The sequence below is a fragment of the Tyto alba genome, unplaced genomic scaffold, assembly GCF_018691265.1.
Source record: "Tyto alba isolate M040663 unplaced genomic scaffold, T.alba_DEE_v4.0 Super-Scaffold_6, whole genome shotgun sequence".
NCBI lineage: Eukaryota > Metazoa > Chordata > Aves > Strigiformes > Tytonidae > Tyto > Tyto alba.
In genome coordinates this window covers 6,571,018-6,592,800 of record NW_024881327.1, presented here as the reverse complement: position 1 = coordinate 6,592,800, position 21,783 = coordinate 6,571,018, and the positions used below count along the sequence as shown (strand labels likewise).

The following is a 21,783-nucleotide window of genomic DNA, read 5'->3' as shown; positions in this document are numbered from 1 at the left end:
CCAAGATGTCTCAGTTTGGTTCTTGCCACTGTAGTGATAACTGCGGAAGTTTCTGTGATTCAGAAAAGAACACAATATTGTCTGTGCTGGTTTGTAGAGCATTTTGCAACAAAAGATGCTCTTTATGTGGGCACTTGTTATATTCATTGAAGGCTCTGAAATTTGAAATATGAACGTTGCCATTTTCAATTTTAGTAAACACTGCATTCATGGATTTCCTTTCCCATATACTTTTCATCTCCAACAACGTATGATTTCAATAAAACCAAACAGAACAAATGAATGAATCAAAATCTGCCCATATTTGAGGTGTTTCATTCGTACCATCAGTGTCATTTCAAGTGTTAATGAGAAAAACAGTGCTCCAAAACCAGCATGGTTTGAAGAAACAGTGAAGCACAGACGAAACAGTGAGGAATAGGTGTGTATTAGTTCAAGTGGCATAGAGACAGTAATTGGAAGTGATTGCTGATGACTCCTCTGAGATCCATTCTTCCAAATGAAATCAGGGGCAGGAGTTTTGGAAAATGTTTTGTTCAATATCAAGATTCTTCTGAAGTCAAAACTCAACACCCTTCTCTATCCCTGGACACTTGAAAGGATTTAGTTTCAGGCTAGGCTCCTTATTGTGCGTGCTCTTGCTCTCTATGTGCAGGCAGCTCAATGTAAAAGATTAACATTTTTATTAATATTATTCTGTATAAAATAATGCAACATGTAAACTCGCATTGTCTTTAGAATAAGAAGCACTTATTTTTTTCCAGGCTACATTTGTGATTATCCTATGGGACATTGTTCCTCTCAGATGCACTGTAGCTAAACGGTTTCCATAGAGATGTACTGCAGTTCATCTCTCTAAATGTCACACGGACAGACATTTATGTTAAAATGATTGATAAATGGTGCACTCCTAGCTTTACCGAGTCCGTAAGACTAAGAACTTATTATCTGGAGGAAAGCTGTATGTCCTTATTACGGATAATGCAGATTTGATTTACAAAATACAGAGCATTACTTTAGAAGGCTCGTGCTGTAAGGAGATTGATTGGGGCCGCCATCTGGAAACTGTACTCCAAGAGGACAGAAAGAAATGTTTGCTTTGTGACTAAACATTCTGACTAATAGTCTGTGCTTTAACTAGTGTCTCGGTCAAATCCTTACAGGGAAATCTGCAAAGAATTGCTTCTCAACATCATGCAAAGTAAGTATTTCCTACTCAGTTTTGGTGATTGAACAATGTGGGTGCTTCCCTGAGCAAAAAAAGCAGCGATTTTTGTGTTTTGGGAGAAAACAAACTGCGGTGCGCTGGCTGCTGAGCCTGGATGCCCTGAGCTGATCAGGTGTGTTGCCCGCCTTGCTGCTGGCTCGGCAGTCGCTGCGGGGCCTGGAAATCTTCCTGCAGCAGCGCCAGCAGGCAGGGAGGCCACGCTTTTGCCTCAGGTGTGGAGGAGGCAAGGACGCCTCGCTTTTGCTTCTGGCAGAAGTCCCGGCTTCGAACCATGCCTGCGTTCCTGGGCACATGCTGCCAAAATCAGGGCGCCTTTTCCTCCACGGGCGGTACGGTAACAGCAACAGCCTGGTGCCCTCCCACTAAAAAACTGTCTCATCAGCTGCCGTTTAAGACAGGGGAGGGGCAAAAGCGCTTTTATCACGCCACGGGTACCTAAATTTAAGATTTTTTCACAGTGTTTCTCCCCGCCAGATAGGCAGCCGGCGCCCCGGGAAAAAAAAAAAGTCCGCTTCTCTAGGCCGCCGCCATAACGGCTCCGCGGCCTCCGCAGGGAAAAGGCGGAGGAAGGGCCTATGGAAGCCCGCCCTCAGCCTCCGCCCGCTCGCCTCTACCCGCCTCCCGGCCGGGGAAGCGGATGGGGAGGAGGCGGGCCGAGGCGGGGGGCGGTGCAGCGGGCGGCGCAGGCCCGGAGGCCGGAGCGGCGGGGGAGGCGTGTGCGGTAGCGCGGCGGGGCGCGGGCGGCGGCGGCGGCGAGAGCCGCGGACGGGGCGCTGAGGGAAAGAAGGTGTCGGGCTGGAGGGGGGGGAGCGCCTCGGTTTCCTCTCGGGGTGCGTCGCCGATCAGTTGGCCTGGCCGGCCGGCTGCCGCTCCCTTCCGCGGCCGAGGGCTGGGCCTGGCCTGGCCGCGGGCGCGTCCCGCTCGCAGCCTGGGCCTGCCCGCCCTGCGGGACCCGGGCCCTGCTGGCCCCAGCAGGAGCGACGTCCACCAGTGTCAAAAGCTCTGCTTCGCGTTTTCCCTTGTTGAGTGGTGCCGCTTACGGAAAATACTGCCCGAGGAACATCTTTTGAAAGCGTTCATCTTAGGGAAGCAAAGAAGCGTTTCTTGAGCCAGCTAGTCGGGGGTTGCAGTGTCACCTGAGGACATCGCTCTGAGCCGCCTCGGGACTGATAGGAGTTTCCTACAATAAGGATGAAAGTATCTACCCTTAATGGCAAATAGATAATAGGTGGAACATGCAAATGAACGGGCAGTGTGTCATGAAACTTCTAAAAATACCTATTCAATTAGAGCAGTTTCTTGACAATAGCTTAGATTTACCTTGAGGTGAAAACTCTTAAAGGGCAGTCTTCTTGATTTCATGCCTGTGTGTGGAGACCATAGCAATGTGTTGCTGTTGCATTAAGCATAATTTGTCATGTCTCTATGCAAAGGAAGAAAATGGTGGCATATTCAGAGTGTTGCTGTTGCATTAAGTAAGCATAATTTGTCATGTCTCTGTGCAAAGGAGGAAAATGGTGGCATATTTCTGAGGAAACAGTGAAAATACAAAGCACAACCTTTGGTGCGTAAACCAGCGAAGTTAGTAGGATAGGGGCAAGGTATACCAACAAAATTCCATTATATTTCCTCTGCAGCTTGGGAACCCTGAAGTGCCCTTCAGTAAGGGCTACTTAGTGAAGAAAAACCTTCAGTAACAACAACAATTCCACTTGTTTCTAAGTTTCAGATACAGTCACTATGCTCTAATATCTTATGAGTTTCAGCAAGTGCTTCTGGTTTGGCATTTGATATCAATAAACCTTTGGAGGCACGTATGCTGCAAGTCCATCTAGCAAAAACAGGATTTTAGAAAAGAGAATAGGCTTCTAGTTCTGATGTGCATAGTACGTACAAAAAAGTGTAGTCAACTTAATGCTGTGTGCCAGGTCATTATTTGCTCTTGACATTGGATCATACAATCATAGAATAATTTAGCTTGGAAGGGACCTCTGGAGGTCATTTAGATCAACTCCCTGCTTAAAACAGCACTGTTATCGAAGTTAGAGCAGGTTGTTCCAGGTGCTGTCTGGTTGAGCTTTCTCTTGAAGGCTTTAAATTGAGTTGAAAGTTGGGTCTGATATTTAGCCAAATTTGGAGCTAAATGCTCAAAACATTGGGAAGTTACAGAGTTTTAGGCAGTCTGAATGAAGCATGCTCTTCCTCGATTAATTGGAAGTTGTGTTTCTTTGCCATTTTTGGTGGCATGATTCCAGTTCTCCAGTTGTGCAAGACTTCAATGTGCATAATATAGAGATTTTTGGAAGATAAAAAGCAAGCAGAAAAGTATATTGCCCCATAGCATGGAGATTTTATCTTAGTAGATAGAAAATTGAAATATTTTTAAAGTAATATTTCTCTGTATTTTAACAAAATCAAGAAGGCTGATATTTAAATTTGAAAGGTTCTTAGTATTTTACCTGCATAATGACTTATTTATTTAAAGGCTAAAGTACTGAGTCCTGCATTCACAGAGGTGCAGTGTGATCAGTTTTACTTCTATGTTCTTAACAGCATGAAGCTCTTCCTGAGCAAAAGCCATCTCTTGTGCCTTACTTGCCCACTAAATGAATTAAATGTAATCACTCAGTGAGTCAAGGTTGATAGAATGAAGATACCTGACGTAAGCCTTTATCCATCTTAGTCTATTCTTGTGGTGTCACAGTGTTCCTTAGCCTGTGAAGTCAGTCTTTGAAGAAATCCCAGCATTATTATTTGTACTGATCAGTGTCTAGAGGCCCCAGGTAAAACATATTTTATAGAAGAGTCTTAAATACAGTGAGAACTTCCTGCAGAAGCTTATCCTCTAAGTGGTCAAGAAAGACAAAGAGGGAAGGAGGAAAAGATAGTAAGATAAATGAAAATGCCTGGGCCGTTGTGCATTCATGATGAGTCTTCTAAATGTCATCTGTGTTTTTCTTAAGTATTCAAGTTAAAAATATACTGACATCTTTTGAGAGGGAAAATGATTGTAACTAAATTATTATATTAGTTGTGGGATTAAACTTTTCACCTGATAATGCAAATAATTAATTTCACTTGACACTGATGGCCCTGCTGAAGCTGTAGATAAAAGCACAACCTCAGCAGGTGCAGTTCTCAGCGTCCTAAGGAGAAGGTAAGACTGGAGGATAAAATAAGATGAAAGAATGTGCAGCAGCTCAGCTCTTCCTTTTGTGTGTGGAGTGTAGTCACAGCACCCCTTGTAAGACTTGGCAATATTTCTACCATCCTGTTTCAGCTTTTTCCCTCCTGGCAGTAGCTAGTCCACCTACACTGGAGAGTGTCAAACGGCATTAGGATGTCATTTGATTCAGTATAAATAGCATTACTTCAGCAACAGGATTGCATGCATATCTCCATAAATGTGCCCCTTTATACTCACAGCATATTAAGTATCCTATTGCCATTTGAAGTTAGATTTCCAAATGCTTTTCTTACACATAGTATTTTAAGTGTGGTGTTAAGATTATGTATGCAAAGAACATGTTGTTATAGTTGTCCTCAGAGCCACCTTTTCTGTCCATATCAAAAGTATATATGTGGTATTTCTGCCAAGTGTAACCTCAGAATGAATCTCACTTAAAAAAAAAAAAAAAAAAAAAAAAGTATTATAGGATTAAAAAAATCTTGCCTTTCTTATTATAGCTATGTGGAAAGAACAAAGAATCTTTAGAGGCAGTTTATCCCTTTGTTCCCCACAGAAAAAATGAATTCATGTTCTGTATCAGCTAGAGCAATCCCTGCGGGTGGCTGTATTGATCCCACTGTGGCATCTATAGAATCTCTGTGCCTGTTCCTGACTCCTAGGCAGCGGGGCTGCAAACTGATGTAGCCTCTGCCAATTAGGATTTTGTCTAACCCCTGCTTTTTTATACAGCCCAGGATGACCCCCCTTTGGCTACAGGAATAAGGAATATTCTGATAGAGCATCTCCCTGAAGTGTCAGGGCTACCCACAGGTCTCAGATTCAAGTCCTTTGAGCATCTCTACGTTCACGTTGTATGTTTTCAAACATGCTTTTATGTGAAACTGAGTATGAAATGCAAAATAGTGATTATGTGTGTGCACGCGCACGCGCATTTGTTCTTAAGTTACTTCATTCACATTTTATGGCAGCTTTTCATGGGATTTTACAGTATACTTTGCAGTTCTTTTCAGCTTTTGAGAGATTGCTAAGTAGGCTCCTTTAAATTTCAGATATCTGAACTAGGTTGGGATTATTTAATACTCCACATGTTTAATTCCACTCTGATTTCAGAATCTGTCAGGACCTGCAGCAAAACAACTCCACAGCAAGGCACTTTCAGAGCAAAGATGAACATCGGGAAAGCTTACAGTGCCTTTAACATCAGCAATGGAACAGATCTAGCTATTGGCTTTACCTCTTCTACAGTAGCAGTCCTTCTATTTGGGACAAACTTTGTGCCCGTTAAGAAATTTGATACTGGTGACGGTAAACTTATTTTCTTTTGTTGGTTTTGGTGTTTTTGCAAATAGGAATAATATTTTACCAGCAAATATGAGAGTTTCAATAGCTAGAGTTATAAATACCATGACAGTCTTAATCCATAGAGCATGTTGAATTTTCTTTGCTATATTTAGGGTATAAAGCAATTATGTATTGGCTCAGAATGTGGCAAATCTTTAGAAGAGCCTCTTTATGTGTTGTTGTGCACTTTATCAGTGATGATGTGCATTTCATGAGCGTTTCACAATGGAAAGTGAAATGTTCATTCTTCTACCTTTGTGGGGATTCTCAAATACATACAATGTTACTTACAGTGTAAAAGTTGGACTTTAGAGTATTGCCTTTCAGTAGTGGGCCTAACATAAAACCAATCAAAAATGTAAATTGTAATACTTTTATCTGGTGACTTGGTGAGAGGAAACAATCGCTTCTATTACTTACTTGGAATTTTATCACTTTACTGTATACGTGTTGTATTTGCATGTTTATATAAAGCACAGTCAATTACCAGATCCCTAGATGAATAAATCTGCCATTGCGTTACTTCAATAATAGTATCTGCATTACAGTCTGGAAATAACCTCTCTCTCTTCCTTGTGCCAAATATGGTCCCAACAAGACAAGGCTAGACTTTTAAAGCAAAGTCTTAGCTCAGCTGGCATAACAGTTAACTGGTCTCCCTAGTTGACCCTTAGAGAATCTACAGTGGTAGAAGAGACCTGTCCAAAGTTTTTATTGTCCTTAATATCCTGGATTAGTGGAAAAGACTGAGCCCTGAGCTTTGAAGGAGTTTTGTCCTGTCTTCTGGGTTAGCTGCTACTGGGGTGATGAGAGAAGTTTGCAGTAACTGAATATCCTCTGTGTCAGAAGCCTGTCACAATTTTCATGTGTTTGAGAATCAGGGCTTGTGTAAACTTTGTCTAGCAAAACATCTCTTGCAGCTGCATATAAAGAGTGCATGGTAAGGAAAAGGTCAACATTGATATAACGCCACACCCTAAAATTCATCTTTTGACTATATTATAATATGGTTCCATGTAATTCACAAAGGAGGTGGCCACCTTTCAATTTTTTCTGTGGTATTTTATCTAAAACACAGTATGTTAAGAGATTTACACATGCAGTGTTCTACAAGTTCTCTACTGTGCATTTGATTTTTCTATAGGTATGTTCTTCCAATGGGTTCTCTGTGCCTCCATATGGATAGTTTCTTTGGTGGTCAATTTAATCCAGAATTGCCCCCGATTTTGGCCTCTTGCTATGGTTGGGGGTTTCATGTGGGCTACAGGTAAGGATATAGAGATTCTATATCTTGAAACACAAAATAATCCTAACTTTTCATTAAAAAATAATGATAAAAACTTTAACATATATAAAGTGGTAGTTACTTGTAGTTATTTGGCTTTTTAAAGTCTTGGCGTTAATGAAGCTGTACCCTTATAGTAAATGTTATTATGCTTATTTTATAAGCAGCAAACTTGGACCAAGAATAGCTTTAAAAATGGTATTGAGGAAAAGTCTTTGTTTAATGTATTTATTTTTTAAAAACACTATTTCCTCCCACCTTGTAGTTGCCTAAATTTCTTTGCCTTCTGAACAGTCGCAGAACCCAGAGCAAAAATATACAAGATCACAGTCTGGTTTTTAACTGAATTTTAATTTTGTTTTTTGTATTTCAGGAAATGTTACAGTTGTTCCTATTGTTAAAACTATTGGCTTAGCTCTTGGTCTTTTGATATGGGCTTCTTTCAATTTGCTGACAGGTTGGGCAAGTTCAAGGTGAGTATGTTTAAGTCTTAAGTCACACATAATTAATGTTGCCAGTTATTCATCAATAACTGCAGTGAAATCACTTATCACCAATAAAGAGGATTTATATGTGTAAGATCTTTTTCCCTCTCTGTGGAAGGTACTCAGGTTAATTATTTTATCTGTGTTTCCTCTGTCTGAATAGGAAGAATGCTCAGTGATGTTCATTAACATAATTGAGTGAATAAATAATGTATTTGTTAATGTAAAACTAGTACACTGTATTTTTTCTTCTACAGCATGGGCTGATAAAATAATTCAAATTAACTTAAATTTTTAGATTTAAAAAAACCAATGTAAATTAAATTAGATTAAAGATTATTTTTGTAAAGTTGATGTAGCTTTTTGCAAGCCAATACTGGGAATGTAAATAAGCAGAATTATTTACATGAGTAAAGGTTTCCAAGACTGGGTCATAATTTAACTACTTGTATTCAGTCAGTGCACCTAAGTGAAACTGCTTAAATATTCCAGGTTTGGTTGGTTTGGAATTGACCCAGAAGAGGTATCAAGACCAATCTTAAATTATATTGGAGCTGGACTTTCACTGTTAAGGTAAAAATTTATTCTTATAATAAATTTCTGTACTGTAAAATATGCATTTAATAACCACAGGGACAATTTAACTAGAGGGCAAATGTATTGAAGTATTTTTTGCAAATTGATTTACTGCAGAATTCATGAGCTATCCATGCCTAGCTGGTCAGTGTTGTATTTCAGAATAGAAACATGTGATATCCAGTACAGTGGTGAAATGGTTATTCATAAACACATAAATATATTTTTATGCTGGTAGGCATGTTCAGTGCAAAGCAGTCATGCACTGATTGTCTCCCTAACTAATGATTCACTTTCCCCAAATTCTGTGAGAGAGGAAAAACTGACTAGAAGAATCTTGGTGAGAAAACCTCTGAGGTTTCTGATCTGACTTCACTCACTCAGGGCTACAGATGCATCCTCTTAACTGTAGAATGTGCCACAGGACCCCTTCCCAGATCCTTTGGGATACATGAAAAGCCAGAGGTTCCACATTATCTCTTGTCCTTAACAGCTCCCTGTCTTGTAACTCTTAAGCCACACTTACAACTCCCAAAGAGTGGCTTCCTTTGGGATCTTCAGAAGGACTTGTACTCTTATTTTTTGTTTATTATTTGTATGAGTGCACATTTTGATCCAAACACAGAGGAAAGAGGGTCTTTGTTACGTAGCAGTGTTCTTGCTTTCCATCTTGGTGGCCAGGAAGGTCTTTCTAGGAACATAACAGTGGCCCTAAATCCCAGGGGCGGTGGGTTTGCCGTAAGCGTGCTAAGCAGCAGATGCACGGAATGCCTTTAGGGAAAGAAGGGTATTAAGAACATGGAGATGATGAAGCAGTGCTTGATTGCTAGGAGAGAACTGCTGCCTTAGATTCATGAATTTTATTTCCACTCTTCCTCTTTCCTAAGTGTCCATAGCTTTTTACCCATTACCATTATATGTATCATATTATTTTGTGAGGTACCTACAAAATAGTAGCAGTATTGCTATTTCTGCCTGATGAATTCATTCAGCTCATCACCTGCTTCCTGCCTGTTTCTGAGATATCATGCAGAACTGATCAACAAGGAAAAAGATCATGACCAAACATGTTTTCCTGGCAAGCTGCACAAAGCCTGTGTAGGTTTCTTTGCATAGCTGAGAAGCATGTATTTCATTTTAGCCTCCTGTGTGGAACCTGTATATGTTTGTCTGTTCCCTCTGAAGGAAGCTGACATCCTTTTGTATCTATCCTTATTCCATCAGTAGGAGACAAATCATTCTTCAAATGGAGAAATTCTGTTTACAGTTTTGAGAAGGAATTCCTAAATCATTAAAGTGACTTTCATAAAAATAAAAAATGGACCCTGCCAGTTCTGCTTACGCATGTTTACTTGATCTCTGGGAGCTGGGAGTACAAGTAGTAACGTTACCCTTCCTTCTTCATTTTATTCACTTAGTGCACTGGACCACCACTCAGCAATACCCCTTCTCCTTCCACATACACATGAGGCCCTGTAGAAGCAGTATTCCCTCACTTACAATGTGATAGGAGACTAAAGACTAAAAACTAACTTTTCTCCTTGAGCACAGAGTGAATTCTGTGCAGATTTAAGCTGTTCCATATAGAATTTTCATGCAGATGTTCCAGTGCATGTGTGGTTTAGTACAAAAGAGCACTGTTAACTGAAGCAGCTGTTGTTAACGTGGTTAACTACACACTGTAAAAAGGAGACATTTCAATCCCTTTACACAGAAGAGAGATGTATAAAGTGATACAAAGACTAATTTATTTACTTACTTTCATTTAAGGTGTTTGTTAAAACCGTTAAAAGCAATTGCATTTTTAAAATACATTGAAGTGACTCTAGGGCTGTAATGAAAATAGACTAATCTGCCTCCAAATAACTTTTGTCTCTGGACACTAAATGTTGCGTCCTTATGAGCTGACATGGTATTCATTAGTGTATTTTTTTCTTCTGAGTGCTGTCATATTTCTTTTTATAAAAACTGAAGTCCAGAGTTCTTCAGCTTCATTAGAAAGCACGCCTTTACTGAGAGAAAGTGTAAGTACTCTACAGTTGTTATTTTACAGCAGTGAAATTATATATCCATTTACAAACAAAAGTTTACTTAATGTTAACCAGATTAGTGAGCATTTATGGTAGACTACGTCAAACTGCATAAATATGTACTGATTGTGTTTAATTTGTGCATCTTGTATATCCAGTTGAATATTTGCAGCAGAAAAGGTTTTCCCAAGTGTTCTTTCTCTATTGTCAGCTTTAAATGGTTTAGATGTCCTTTTTCATTATGACAGAGGTTATACAAAAGACAGAGTGTTTTACTTTCCTATCTGAGAAGAGGAAGAAATTTTAATTTAAACTTCACTGTAAAATTAGGAGGGTGATTAGGTGAAAGGCAACGGTGTATAACTCTTACCCATCAGAGCCAGGGGACTGTTAAGAGCTGCTGATTCTCATCATCAGCTGTGGTGTGGGTTGGAGGTCAGTGAGGGGTGCCAGATTGGCTGTTGCTCCTTGGGGAGCCCGAAGAATGCAACAAAATGTGGGGAACAATGGGTTCCTACCACTGCACCTTACTTTTGTAGGTCAGTGCTCTGTTGCTGCCTGAACAGAGAGCCCTGCAGAGCTCTTTAACTGTACTCAATGCTCACTAGCAGCTCCTGTCTACGAGACCAAATCACAGAAGACAATCTGGTTGCAGGATTAGAATAAAGGGATGTTGCAATTTCTTTATGTTGCAGACAGGGGTCTTAATTTCTCTGTTTGCCCATAGTCCTAATATTCTGATAGTAACACCAGAGCTGTCAACAAAAGGCAAAACCACGTCATAAATAAAGTCTATAGATTAAATCATTTGTCAAATTTAAGGAAGGACAAGATCTGAAAGTCAGATCTACCTGCATGCAGGTTAAAAAAAATGCTAGTGAGTCCTCTATTATGTGGTAAACCCAAAGTCTATATGCAAACTTGTACTTGTAAACTTCAAGGTAGGTCAATCCAATTATTAGTTTGTTTTATTTAAAAACAAACAAAAAAAACCCAAAACAAACAAAAAAAACTTTCTTCAGAATAATTATGTAAATTCCTTTTATTTCTCCTTCCATTTACATTTTATTTTCTAGAGCAAAACTGTTCTAATACAACATTTGAGATTTTTTTTTTTTTTTAATCAAACTAAAATAAACTATACTTGTGTGAAAACTTGTTTTTTTTGCAGTCTGTTAATGTTTCTGAAGGTACCTCTGATGACTCATGGGTAAACAGACTTTCTCCAGCAAAAAAGAGACTCATGTAAGTTGTTAACAGTTCTTTTACTGGCGCAGGCAGAATTTGTGTCCTGTGGTTTTCCTAGTGCAGATATGCACTGATAAGTTTTTAAAGGACTAGTGTAGTGTATGTATCTATATATATGAATAGCTGCACAACTAATCAGATGATTTGCTTTGCACTGTTGAGTGTGCTTTACCTGACCAATTACATATTAATTACCCCTACAAAAAAAAACAACATTTAGCAAAGTAAATAGCAACTAAGTTATTACAGAGCTGTCTTTTATCACCTGGTTGATTAGCATGCCAGCATAGAAGGAATTTATGCTAATAGCACACTTCCAGGTGTGTTTTTCAGGTGAATACAGCTAGAGGAGACATTGTGGTATCGTAAGGAGACAGCAGAAGCACCCCAAAGTGGAAGCAGCAGGGAGCAAGGGGTCAGTGTTGAGACAGCCAAGAACACAGCTATCTGGAGGTAGGGACTAAAGAAGCAATGAATCTGGGAATAGTTATAAAAAAATACATAGACTGCAACAGTGAAATTGAGGGTGGGAACGTTTTTATTATATTTTTGTTTGTTTTCTCCTAGCTCTGCTTTTAGGAGATCTTAGTTGATTTTTCTTGTTGTTAATCTAGACTGCAGGCTCTTGGGGCAGGAATTGTCTGTGTCAGCCACAAAGAATAGGAAAACTATGTCACTGTGTTGAACCATTTCTACATGAGAAAATAAAAATGTGCTGAAATGTATTATCTTTATAGTGTTACTAGCAATTTTCCTATGATACACGGTCTTTAAATGCAATATTGGACTAGTGTTAAGGGTATCATCTACTTCTCTTGTTAACAGTAGGCTATTTTTTCTGATTTTTGCTCTTTTTAAAGAGGATGTAGCCTGGCTGTAGTAGCTGGAATATTCTACGGTTCCAGTTTTGTACCAGTACTTTATATCAAGGACCATGGAAGAAGAAATGAAACTCTATACACAGGAGCAAGCCAATTTGGTAAAGGCTCATAGATCATGTCTACTTTATTTCATCAGTATATTGTGTTTTCCTGCTTTTGTAAAGGCACAGAGTGATGTTCATGATACGCCTGAAAATATGCTGTGACAACTTACCAGTTCTGCTCTTTGTTATATGTTGTTGTAATCAAAGTATTAGCACTCCCTTTTTCTCAGAGGTGAATTACACCATCAAAAGAACAGTGAGAAACAGCCCAGACAATACCATACTTAATTCGTGACTATGCTTCAGAAGCCATTAAGTACTATCACTCTCAAAATACAGAGTTTGTATGTCTGGAACAGGAGGTTAAAAAAGGGCACAACGTGTACCAATTGCCAAATTAGTACACCAGTAAAGGAAGAGAAGGTTGATCGTAACTGATGAGTAGAAGAGATACATAACAGCATAAGTAATTAAAATCTTGTAGTTTTTGAAATTGAAACCTTTTAACATAAGCCTAATCACCAATTTCAAACAACATTTCCTCAGACATATTTTCCTTAATATTTAGTGTATAGTCTATCAGGTAGTACCAGCAGCAGCTTAAGAGAAACATATTGCTGAGACCGCATAATGTTGCCATTAAGAAATTGTTTGTCACATAAAATTTTTCTTTAATATTGCAAATTCTATATTCCCCAGCTAGACAAAACAGATGTTACTACTATAGTTGTCTTTCCTGTTGAGAATTTACAACTCCAAAGGAATGAATGATCACCTTGCTACATGCTTCTGCTTTACCATGTTGGAGATACTGTCTTTAGCACATATGAATTCCATAAAGGATTTATTACTGTTAATGATTATATTCATAAAAAACTGTGATACATTCTTCAAGATTAAAAAAGGACAAAACTGGGTCATGTTTTGCTTATACAGTATGTACAGTTGTCCTTAAATGTACAGAAAAAAAACAAGTCTATATACAGGAACACAAATGTATATGGTCAGGAGAGGATATAATTATGTTAAATCCCCACCCCAGTTTTGTAGCCTCACCTGAGGATTTTCTGAAGACTTTAATAAATTAATTCATTAGTTCGACTAATAGAGTTCCAAAAATAACAACTCACAGAAATGCATAAAAGCCTGTAATAAATGCTAGGATCAACACAGTAGTTAATTCATGTTTAATATACGTGTGATTGACCAAATCCATTCACAGTCAGACTGGCAGCTGTGTTCATCGCAATCACAACTGAATTTGAGTTGTTAGCAGTAACACCTTACATGTTTTTGTCTATATGAATGCTATCAGTGAAATTTAGTTAATAACTGATGTTATAGATTAATACGATTTTGTAATTTCTCTTTCAGATTTAGATTATGTTTATGCACACTTCAGTGGAATATTTCTTACAAGTACCATCTACTTTTTGATCTACTGTGCAGTCAGGAAAAATAAACCTAATGTTTATCCCCAAGCCATATTGCCAGGTATGACTGTTTTTTAAATTAGAGATTATTTTCAGTTACTACTTCTGACCATTTTGCAGTGATTAGTTCAAAGTATGTATTGGAAATGTAGTTCACCTTTCAGTTCTCTTCATTTGACTTTTTGTCTTTTTGAAAGATAACTTCTATTAGGTTAATTAATTAAGGCCAAGAAACAGTTATAAATTTTGGTTTAATCTGAAACTAGAACAAAATGACATTGCATATGATGGATTGTCAAAAACTGACTCTGCCATAGTGGAGAGCATATTACCCAGAAAATTGTGAACTTTAATTTCCTACTTCAGTTGTAGTAGCTGATTTTATCCCTTGAGTCCCTTGGTTTAGCTTATCAGAGCCTTCTTGTTAAAGTAGTTAACATACTAATTTACATTCATACAGGTTCTGTATTGTGCCATAAATATAAATGTTCCACAAATTGCTGTCTGTGCCTTGCTGTGCATGTTTTTGGGATTTATTTTTCTAGGGTTTGTTTCTGGTGTGCTTTGGGCAATAGCCAATTGCTGCTGGTTCATAGCCAATCACTATCTCAGTGCGGTGGTCAGCTTTCCAATAATTACTGGAGTAAGTATATAAAAAATAAAATCTTTGACTGGAATTAAAAGTGAAGGGGTTTTTTTCCCTCTCATTTATAGGACAAAGTTGAAATCATGACGTGTGTAGCACATTTTAATCAAGAGTATACATTACCTATTCTGCTTGTCTGTGCTAGCCTTTGTTTTTTTAGGAACGTAAATGACTGATAAGCACCATCTTGGTCAATGTCAAGCAAAAAAAACCAGAAGAATTGAAAGTGTGAGTCTTTAGGTTATGTAAAAGCCAAAGCTCTGTAACCAGAACTATAACAATATTAAAGAGTAAACTAAAGAGATTAGAAGAAAAAACATCTTATGCTTTCATCCCAACGAGTACATTTTGTTCTGGATGTTTTCATTTGTGATTTTTGTCCTCTAGCTGTCATTTTTTTTTGTCAGATATTTTTCTTTTCATAGTTCTTGAACAAACAGAACAGGTTATGTATTGCTCAAAAATAATGTTCTTATGCAAATTAGGGGAAGATAGGTTGGCCCATTTTGTCTGTTTTATTCCTGCTTATGATACTGTACCTTTAAAACACTGTTAATTTCCAGAAGCTGCATAAATGCCATCACTAGATGAAAATAAACTTTATCTTTCTCTCTTTCCAATCTGCTAGATGGTGATGTAAAGGTGCATAACTTCTGGCAAATGAGAGTTCATAAATATCAAAAACAAAGTTTTACTGAACAGCTGTATTTTGGAAGCAAACTAATGAAACGACGTTAATAGGGATTAAAGTTTGCCTCAAGTTGCAGTAAAACAGAATAAACTCTGCAGTATGTAATCAAAAAAGACTTGGGATCATTCTAATTAGGAATTGAAGGATTAATGGAAAGCAGTTTTAGTGACTTGGTTATCAGTATGCCTGAAGGGCAAGGATATAAAAACATGAAATGAAAAATTTAAGGACAGCACTGATGAGAAACTGCTTATCTGGACCACAGGTTCAGAATTGCTGCTTTACTTCATCCTAGAGAGAATTTCAGACAGCTATTCATTACATCCTTTTGACAATTTATTTCATTTTCAAAATGCATTTCTCTTGAAGCATACGTTATCTAGAAAGTGAAATAACACCTTAGCTATTACTGAAATAATAGTTGGCAATTTCACTAGGAAACAGCACCGACAAAAACAATCAACATGAGGCACTGTTTCCTGCTGGCCTAAATCTGTGTCCTATCAGCTGTGCTGAAGATGGAGAGAGGAAGATCACTGTCCAAACATCTGTCAAGTGTTTCTGAGAGCAGCTCTGATGGGATGCATTAACAGCGCCAGTTTTTGCTTCATATTCAGATAATATTTTCTTGTCAGTCATAAAAATTCAGATCATTGCTCCCACAGGAGAAAAACTGTACCAGGAATGCCTGAGAATTACTGTTGTGTCTCACTGTTTGCTTTCAGCTAGGAAATCTGTAGAACAACACAGATAATTAGTATTTTTCCTGACCTGTCTATCTGGCTGGCTTTGTGCTTTGTCCAGATGCCTGCTATACAGGAAATACATTTATGTTCCAGTCTCTTGATATCATACTGAGTGATAAAATCAAGCTTTGTCCAACTAGTTAGTCATGCTGATAAAGGAAATGTTAGGAATATCCATGGTAGCTGCCAATAAAACTGAACAGTCCTCTGAAACATGGTAACATTGTGGGCTGCAGTTTGGACTAAAGTGAGGCGTATTACTTGGAGCTTACTAAAGAACGTACGTGTAACAGCCAGTGCAGACTCCATAGTGAAATTTAGAAAGAAATTGTGCCTTCTCTGAAAAATGTTTCTTGCCTCTTTATCCTTTTCTTGAAGATTTTATTCGTAAAGATTTCAGTGATGTTTATGCTTTTGCCATGAGTGCTGTAATTATACAGAATGGAAAGGCCTAAATTTGTTATCTGGACAAAATTCAACCACCATGAGAACAATAATGAGATGACAGTACATTTTAATGAAATGCTGTAACGTACAAATTAATCTTACTCTTTAGGGTCCTGGCCTTGTTGCTGCAATGTGGGGAGTCCTTGTATTTAAAGAAATCAAGGTAATCTTGTTGGGTCTCTTATCTAGTCTCTCTTGCTTGTCTTTAGCTTTAGGAATAGCATAACTTGGTATACAGCTGTGTCTCTTAGATTTCTTCTCCTTACAAGTATTGCATTATAAAGCTGCAAGTCATATCATGCAATACTAAGTTTTTCCAAGGAAGATGAACTGTGAACAATTTTTACAGTAATGAAAATTTGAATTCCATAACTGTATGAGCAGCAGCAAATGAAGACTGTAGCAGGGCCAGGAGACAGGATGCCAAGTACGTCCAGAAAACGGTCTTTATTTGAGCCAGTTCTTTCGGTGGGGACAGGGGAATGAGCAGTTCTTTTAATAATCCCACAGACAAGTAGATTACACGTCTAAGGTCAGGTTCACCAGAGGACCGAAAAATGAGACAGTGGTTAGTTGGCCTTGCTAATTACAGTGTAATGTAGAGATGCTAAACTGATGTGTCAGTGGTTACCTAGAACAGGCTAATTTACTGCATGTTAATATATATGGCAGAAATTATTTTTCCAGTGGAATATGAAGTATTGAACGCTAGCAGTGTAATCCTCAGGTTCCCTTAGCTAATCTGTCCAGGATCTGTAGGTAACTCATTTGCCATTAGAGATCATATTTCCCAATCTTTTTGGTGACTGTGTAAAATGCATTAGGCATACAGGGGTCATAAAGTAGAAGTTCTCTCTCCCACTGCAGATTAATGTTGCATTACACTAGAAGACCATCATGTGTATTATCACAATCTTTGTGACTCATCAAATCTTTCATCCTTTTCATACATTTTAGAATAGTCTCTGCATAAATTTACTGCTTAAAAATAATCTGAAAATAGACAAAGGCCTTTAAAGATACTCTTTAAAATTGCTGAATTAATTTTGTGAGTATTTTACTAAGTGTATGTCATCATAGATTACTTGTGTTAAACTGTTTTGAACAGCAGATGTTACAAATATTATATGAAATTAAATTTGCCATTTTATGTAATGGATTTATTAATTTTGTCATAAAATGAAACCCTAGTTCTTTATTTTACTTTTTTTATGAAGCGGTATCTATTATGCCAACATAATGTTTTCCTTTTTCTCTCCCTTTGCCTATTCAGGGACTGAAAAACTACGCGTTACTCTCAGTAGCGTTTTGCATCATTTTGGCGGGATCGCTCTCCACAGCTTTTTCTAAAGTTTGAAAGGATCTTCTGGACCAGTAGATGGTGCTACTGTTTAATATAATCAGAAATACAATATTGGTATATTGCAATACATAATTTCAAAATGTATGTCCGACATTTACCCTAACTTACTTCAGGCAAGTGAAGAAGAAAACCTTTGCTAAATGTTCCCATTTGGCCTGATAGAAAATCTGGGAATGTTTGTTTCTCCATTTCTTGGAGCAGTACGTATATCAAAGGATTTTATTAAATAAAGATAAATGATTTTATAGTTACTATTTTTTTTTTTTCTGGTTCAGGTACTAAACTTCGTGTCATCATAAATTGCACTTCACTGTTGTGATGATGGATGAAGGGATTTTAATTCTTAGTCTGTAGTACTGTATGTATTTGCCAGCTGATTTGTTTTATTATAATGTTCTGTCTTACTGACTTCAATATAAAATATGTCCTGGAATATTCTTTATGGAACTGATACACATGAAGATGTGAAGCATTTTTTTTATTTATAGGCATTAAAATCAGTTTACATAAGAACATTATATTACAGTCACTTCTGGATTTTGAAGGAAATATATATAAAAAAAAGATGCTGTAAAATCAATTACTTTGTTGCTGCTAAACTTTTTGTTTAGTTGCAAGAACATTATGTAGAAATCAGGACCAGGATATGAGTAGTTGTGCAAGCTTGGGTCTTTTTATTTTGGTTGCAAGTAAACATTACATTTCTGTGTTGCAGTATGAGCTAAGGATGTGTTTCAAAGTTTATTTCCAGATAACTTTGTGGATTTTTGATTATTTACTTTTCTATGTAGCATACTCAAATCTTAAAAATTATCTATGGCAATATTTATTACATGGAAACATCATGGTAAAACTACTCCTTGAGATTCCTGCCCTGCTGTGGGGAAGATGAAAGCACAGTGGCGAAGTATGCCTGCAAAAATCCGTGATATATACAGGCGAAAGCAGCAGGTTTGAGATCTTTTCTTTCTTCTGCATTTTCTGGCGAGCAAGGACTGAGCTCTGTGGTGCCCGTGTCCCCACGTGCGTGCCTCTGCCCACGTGCTGCCGCAGGAGAGCCCCCGGGTCGCGAGGTAATGAAAATACATTTACTCTCTGCATTTCAGCCGTGGTTCTGTGGTTGTCCCTGTGTCCTGCCTGTGTCGGCTCACACAGTCAGCTATATGTAAATCACTTCTGACAGTTGTTGTCTAACTCATTTCTTTAAAAAAATAAATAAAAGAAGTAGGTTTCACAACAGTTTTAGGCAAACTAACCAGCTTCTAACTGTGTCTCCTGTTAGAAAGCCCTAATATCCAAAGGAAATTCCTATGAGGAATGTTATGTCCACTGTTCCATGACCACCGCTAATGTGGAGAACTGTTCTTACTTATGGCAGGTAACCTTTATATTTGCAAAGCAAGTTGTCTGAAACTCCCCTTAGTCTTTTCTTCAGTATATTAAGACAACCCCAGCTCCTGCAGTCTTCCCTTGTCTGTAATGTGTTCATCATTTTTCTTGCTCTTTCCTGAACTCTCACTAAATGGACTAGATCTGTCTAGAAAAACTAGATGTGACAGTCAGACTACAGTTTTACAAAAACCAGGAGCAGCAGCAGTAAGATTACTTTTTTTCCATCCACTTTGCAATCTCTTTTCATGGTTTCACATCTTAGTATGACTTTTTGCCATCACATCTTGATACTGTTAATGTGTTCAGATTGCAATCATAATTTCTCCTTTCTCTCTTCCACCCTTCTTTGTCTGCTATTTATCAGACCTGATCTTAGTACTCTAAGTTAGCCTGCTTTTTCCCATCCCATATTGTTTATTCCTACCCAAGTGTCAGACCTTGATGTCTGGCAGGCTTTTTCCCCCTTAAGGCATTTCTCTAACTTTGCTCTGTGTGTTAACCCTGTCCTCCAACAAGTTTGCAGCATTTTCCAGCCAGATGTCATCTGCAAATTTAATAAACATACTCTCTAATTATTGTAAATAATTTATGAACATGTTGCATGGTGCTGGCCTTTACTTACTTTTTGGAATCTAATCTAATACTTCGTTTCAGTCTGACAGGGAACAATTGATTACTCTTTTGAGTACAATTTCCCTCTGTCTTACAGTGGTTTTATTTAGACTGCATTCTCCTAGCTTTTATTTAACATCTGCTACAGTTGTTCAAGTCAAGATAAATTATGTGTACCACCCTAATACCTGATACTGGAAAGAAAAATGGTCTTTTTTTTATTTTCCAATATCCCTATCAGACACAATTTATTCTTGGCAGATCCTTGACTGTTACGTAGCCATTATTCTACTGACTTGGAGAAGGAAGAGTAATTTGTTCACATGTTGCTGAAATGACTTGAATTAAATCGAACATTTATAATTCCCTTACATCTGTTTCCTTTCTTCTTAAAGATCACAATAACTTCTATATTCCTGGAATATACCCCATGCCATAAAATTGCTGATAAAGAATTGGCAAAACCAAAATACGGTGTTCTCAGGCTCCTCTACTTTTCAGATATGTTTTAATACATCAGTTCTTTCCCAGTCTGTATGAGTTCTTATTCCTGTTACTGTTTGCAGTTGTGTTAATACTGACTGTGATCTGTTTAAGTAAGGCTGAAGGAACAAGGGTGCTGTGCTCTTTAGTTTATAATGTCATTGCTAAATAATGGCAGATTATCTCTTATTTCTACAAAAAATATTTCTGACAAAAATTCTAGTCGTGTAACTCACTATTTTGCTAGAATCATTACAATGCAATACAGTATTTATAAAGATAGTGTCATTACAGCACCAGTCCACTTCGATGTACCAATGCAATTGCTCAGGAAGGATCATCTGTTTAGTTTGCTTCTACATGTAGGTCACCTTCCACAATTGGTTAAAGTCTGTAAGTATAGTGTACACTATTCAGTGAGGTGTACTCTTCAGTGATTGATGTTAAGTAAATTACTAAGGCCTCAGTCTGGAAAAAACGGATTGAAAATGTTCAGCCAGAACTCTCAAAGAGGAGAACCACAGGCTTGGGTAGTGAACTAGCCTGTTCACGGTACTGCTTCAGGGTAGAACTAGCTTTTAAGGAGTGTGTAAGGCCCATCTTGCACAACAGGTGTCAGGCCCCAGAGAGCCCGAAAGCAGCTCCAAGGGAGGACAGGAGCAAGCAGAAACAAAGGTCAGAGAAACAAGAGATACAAGAATGCATGGCACGGTTAAAAACTGAGCTAAGCATCAGAAAACCAGAGATGCCTTTTCTAGCAGACCAAAGGTCTGGGAGGAAAAAGAAACGAGAGCAAATGGGGCTGTGTGAAGATGTCAGGGGGTTAGGTGTATCGCAGAGCAGAGAGTATGGTGTCTCCTAGTTGTCTTCTACACCTGGGCAAGCCACAGTACTCACTGAAGAGTCAAGGCAGAGGGGCTGTCACGCAATTGCTGGTCGGCCTGCACTGACTCTGCTTGGTAATCTGCATCCCCAGCTGTGCGAGGAATAAACAAGCAGGATTGCTCAAGCCCAATCTCCTAGTTTACCCCTAACATCAGCCAGCTGTTTCCCATCCTACACTACAGTGAAGTGCCATAGGCCTTGGCTACTACTGCAGTACACTATAGCTCTGGTTTGTTTGATGCTGCGAGTATCCTGAGTGAATGTGTCTTGTGTATTGCAGATTTTTAGCCCATAACTTGATAATGACAGCACAAACTGGCTATTAGTGCTGTAGTAGAAATATGAGAAGTTAGCAAGTAGTAGAAAAATTTGGCCTGGCAGTGCCTTGTTTTACCTGCCTCAGTTCAGATTCTGTTTTGCTTGATACATTTGTTATTTCTGTGGTTTAAGATAAATCTGAAAATGGACAATGAGACTGAATCTGCTACATCCATCCCTCATTAGAGGACTGACTCCATGTCATGCTGGCTGGTTGTGCAAAAAAAAAATGAAGCTGGATTATACCTTGGCAGTTGAGATGCACTAAGGTTTTAGGTTTAAACTGTTACCACATGCTTCAGTTTGCTTTAACTGAAGAGTCTTTTCTATTATTATCTTAAGCTTCTACTTTCTTGGAGGATGCTCTTCATTTAAATCTGGTGTGGGCCCAGCGTCCATCTACTGGATATGATTACGGAACAGCTGAATCTTCCAGGACAGGAGCACCTTTAAATTTCC

The 21,783-nt window shown here is 38.2% G+C and overlaps 1 protein-coding gene across 8 annotated transcripts; it reads left to right on the top strand.

Annotated features, from left to right (window-relative positions):
* The first annotated feature begins 1,102 nt into the window (after nt 1-1,102).
* Nucleotides 1,103-20,009, top strand: TMEM144 (transmembrane protein 144). Of its 8 annotated transcripts, none has more exons than XM_042807901.1 (12): nt 1,103-1,201; nt 5,529-5,723; nt 6,904-7,026; nt 7,418-7,517; nt 8,022-8,102; nt 10,048-10,129; nt 11,307-11,380; nt 12,244-12,362; nt 13,683-13,802; nt 14,287-14,384; nt 16,381-16,434; nt 17,545-20,009. In XM_042807901.1, exons 1-12 carry the CDS (start codon nt 1,195-1,197, stop codon nt 17,626-17,628), a joined length of 1,137 nt encoding a protein of 378 aa, XP_042663835.1. In that variant the 5' UTR covers nt 1,103-1,194; the 3' UTR covers nt 17,629-20,009. The 8 variants fall into 8 exon arrangements, 7 of the variants coding, with proteins under 7 accessions (XP_042663835.1, XP_042663838.1, XP_042663839.1 ...); XM_042807904.1 differs by lacking the exon at nt 1,103-1,201 and adding an exon at nt 1,914-2,015; XM_042807905.1 differs by lacking the exon at nt 1,103-1,201 and adding an exon at nt 1,959-2,058.
* The last annotated feature ends 1,774 nt before the right edge of the window (nt 20,010-21,783 follow it).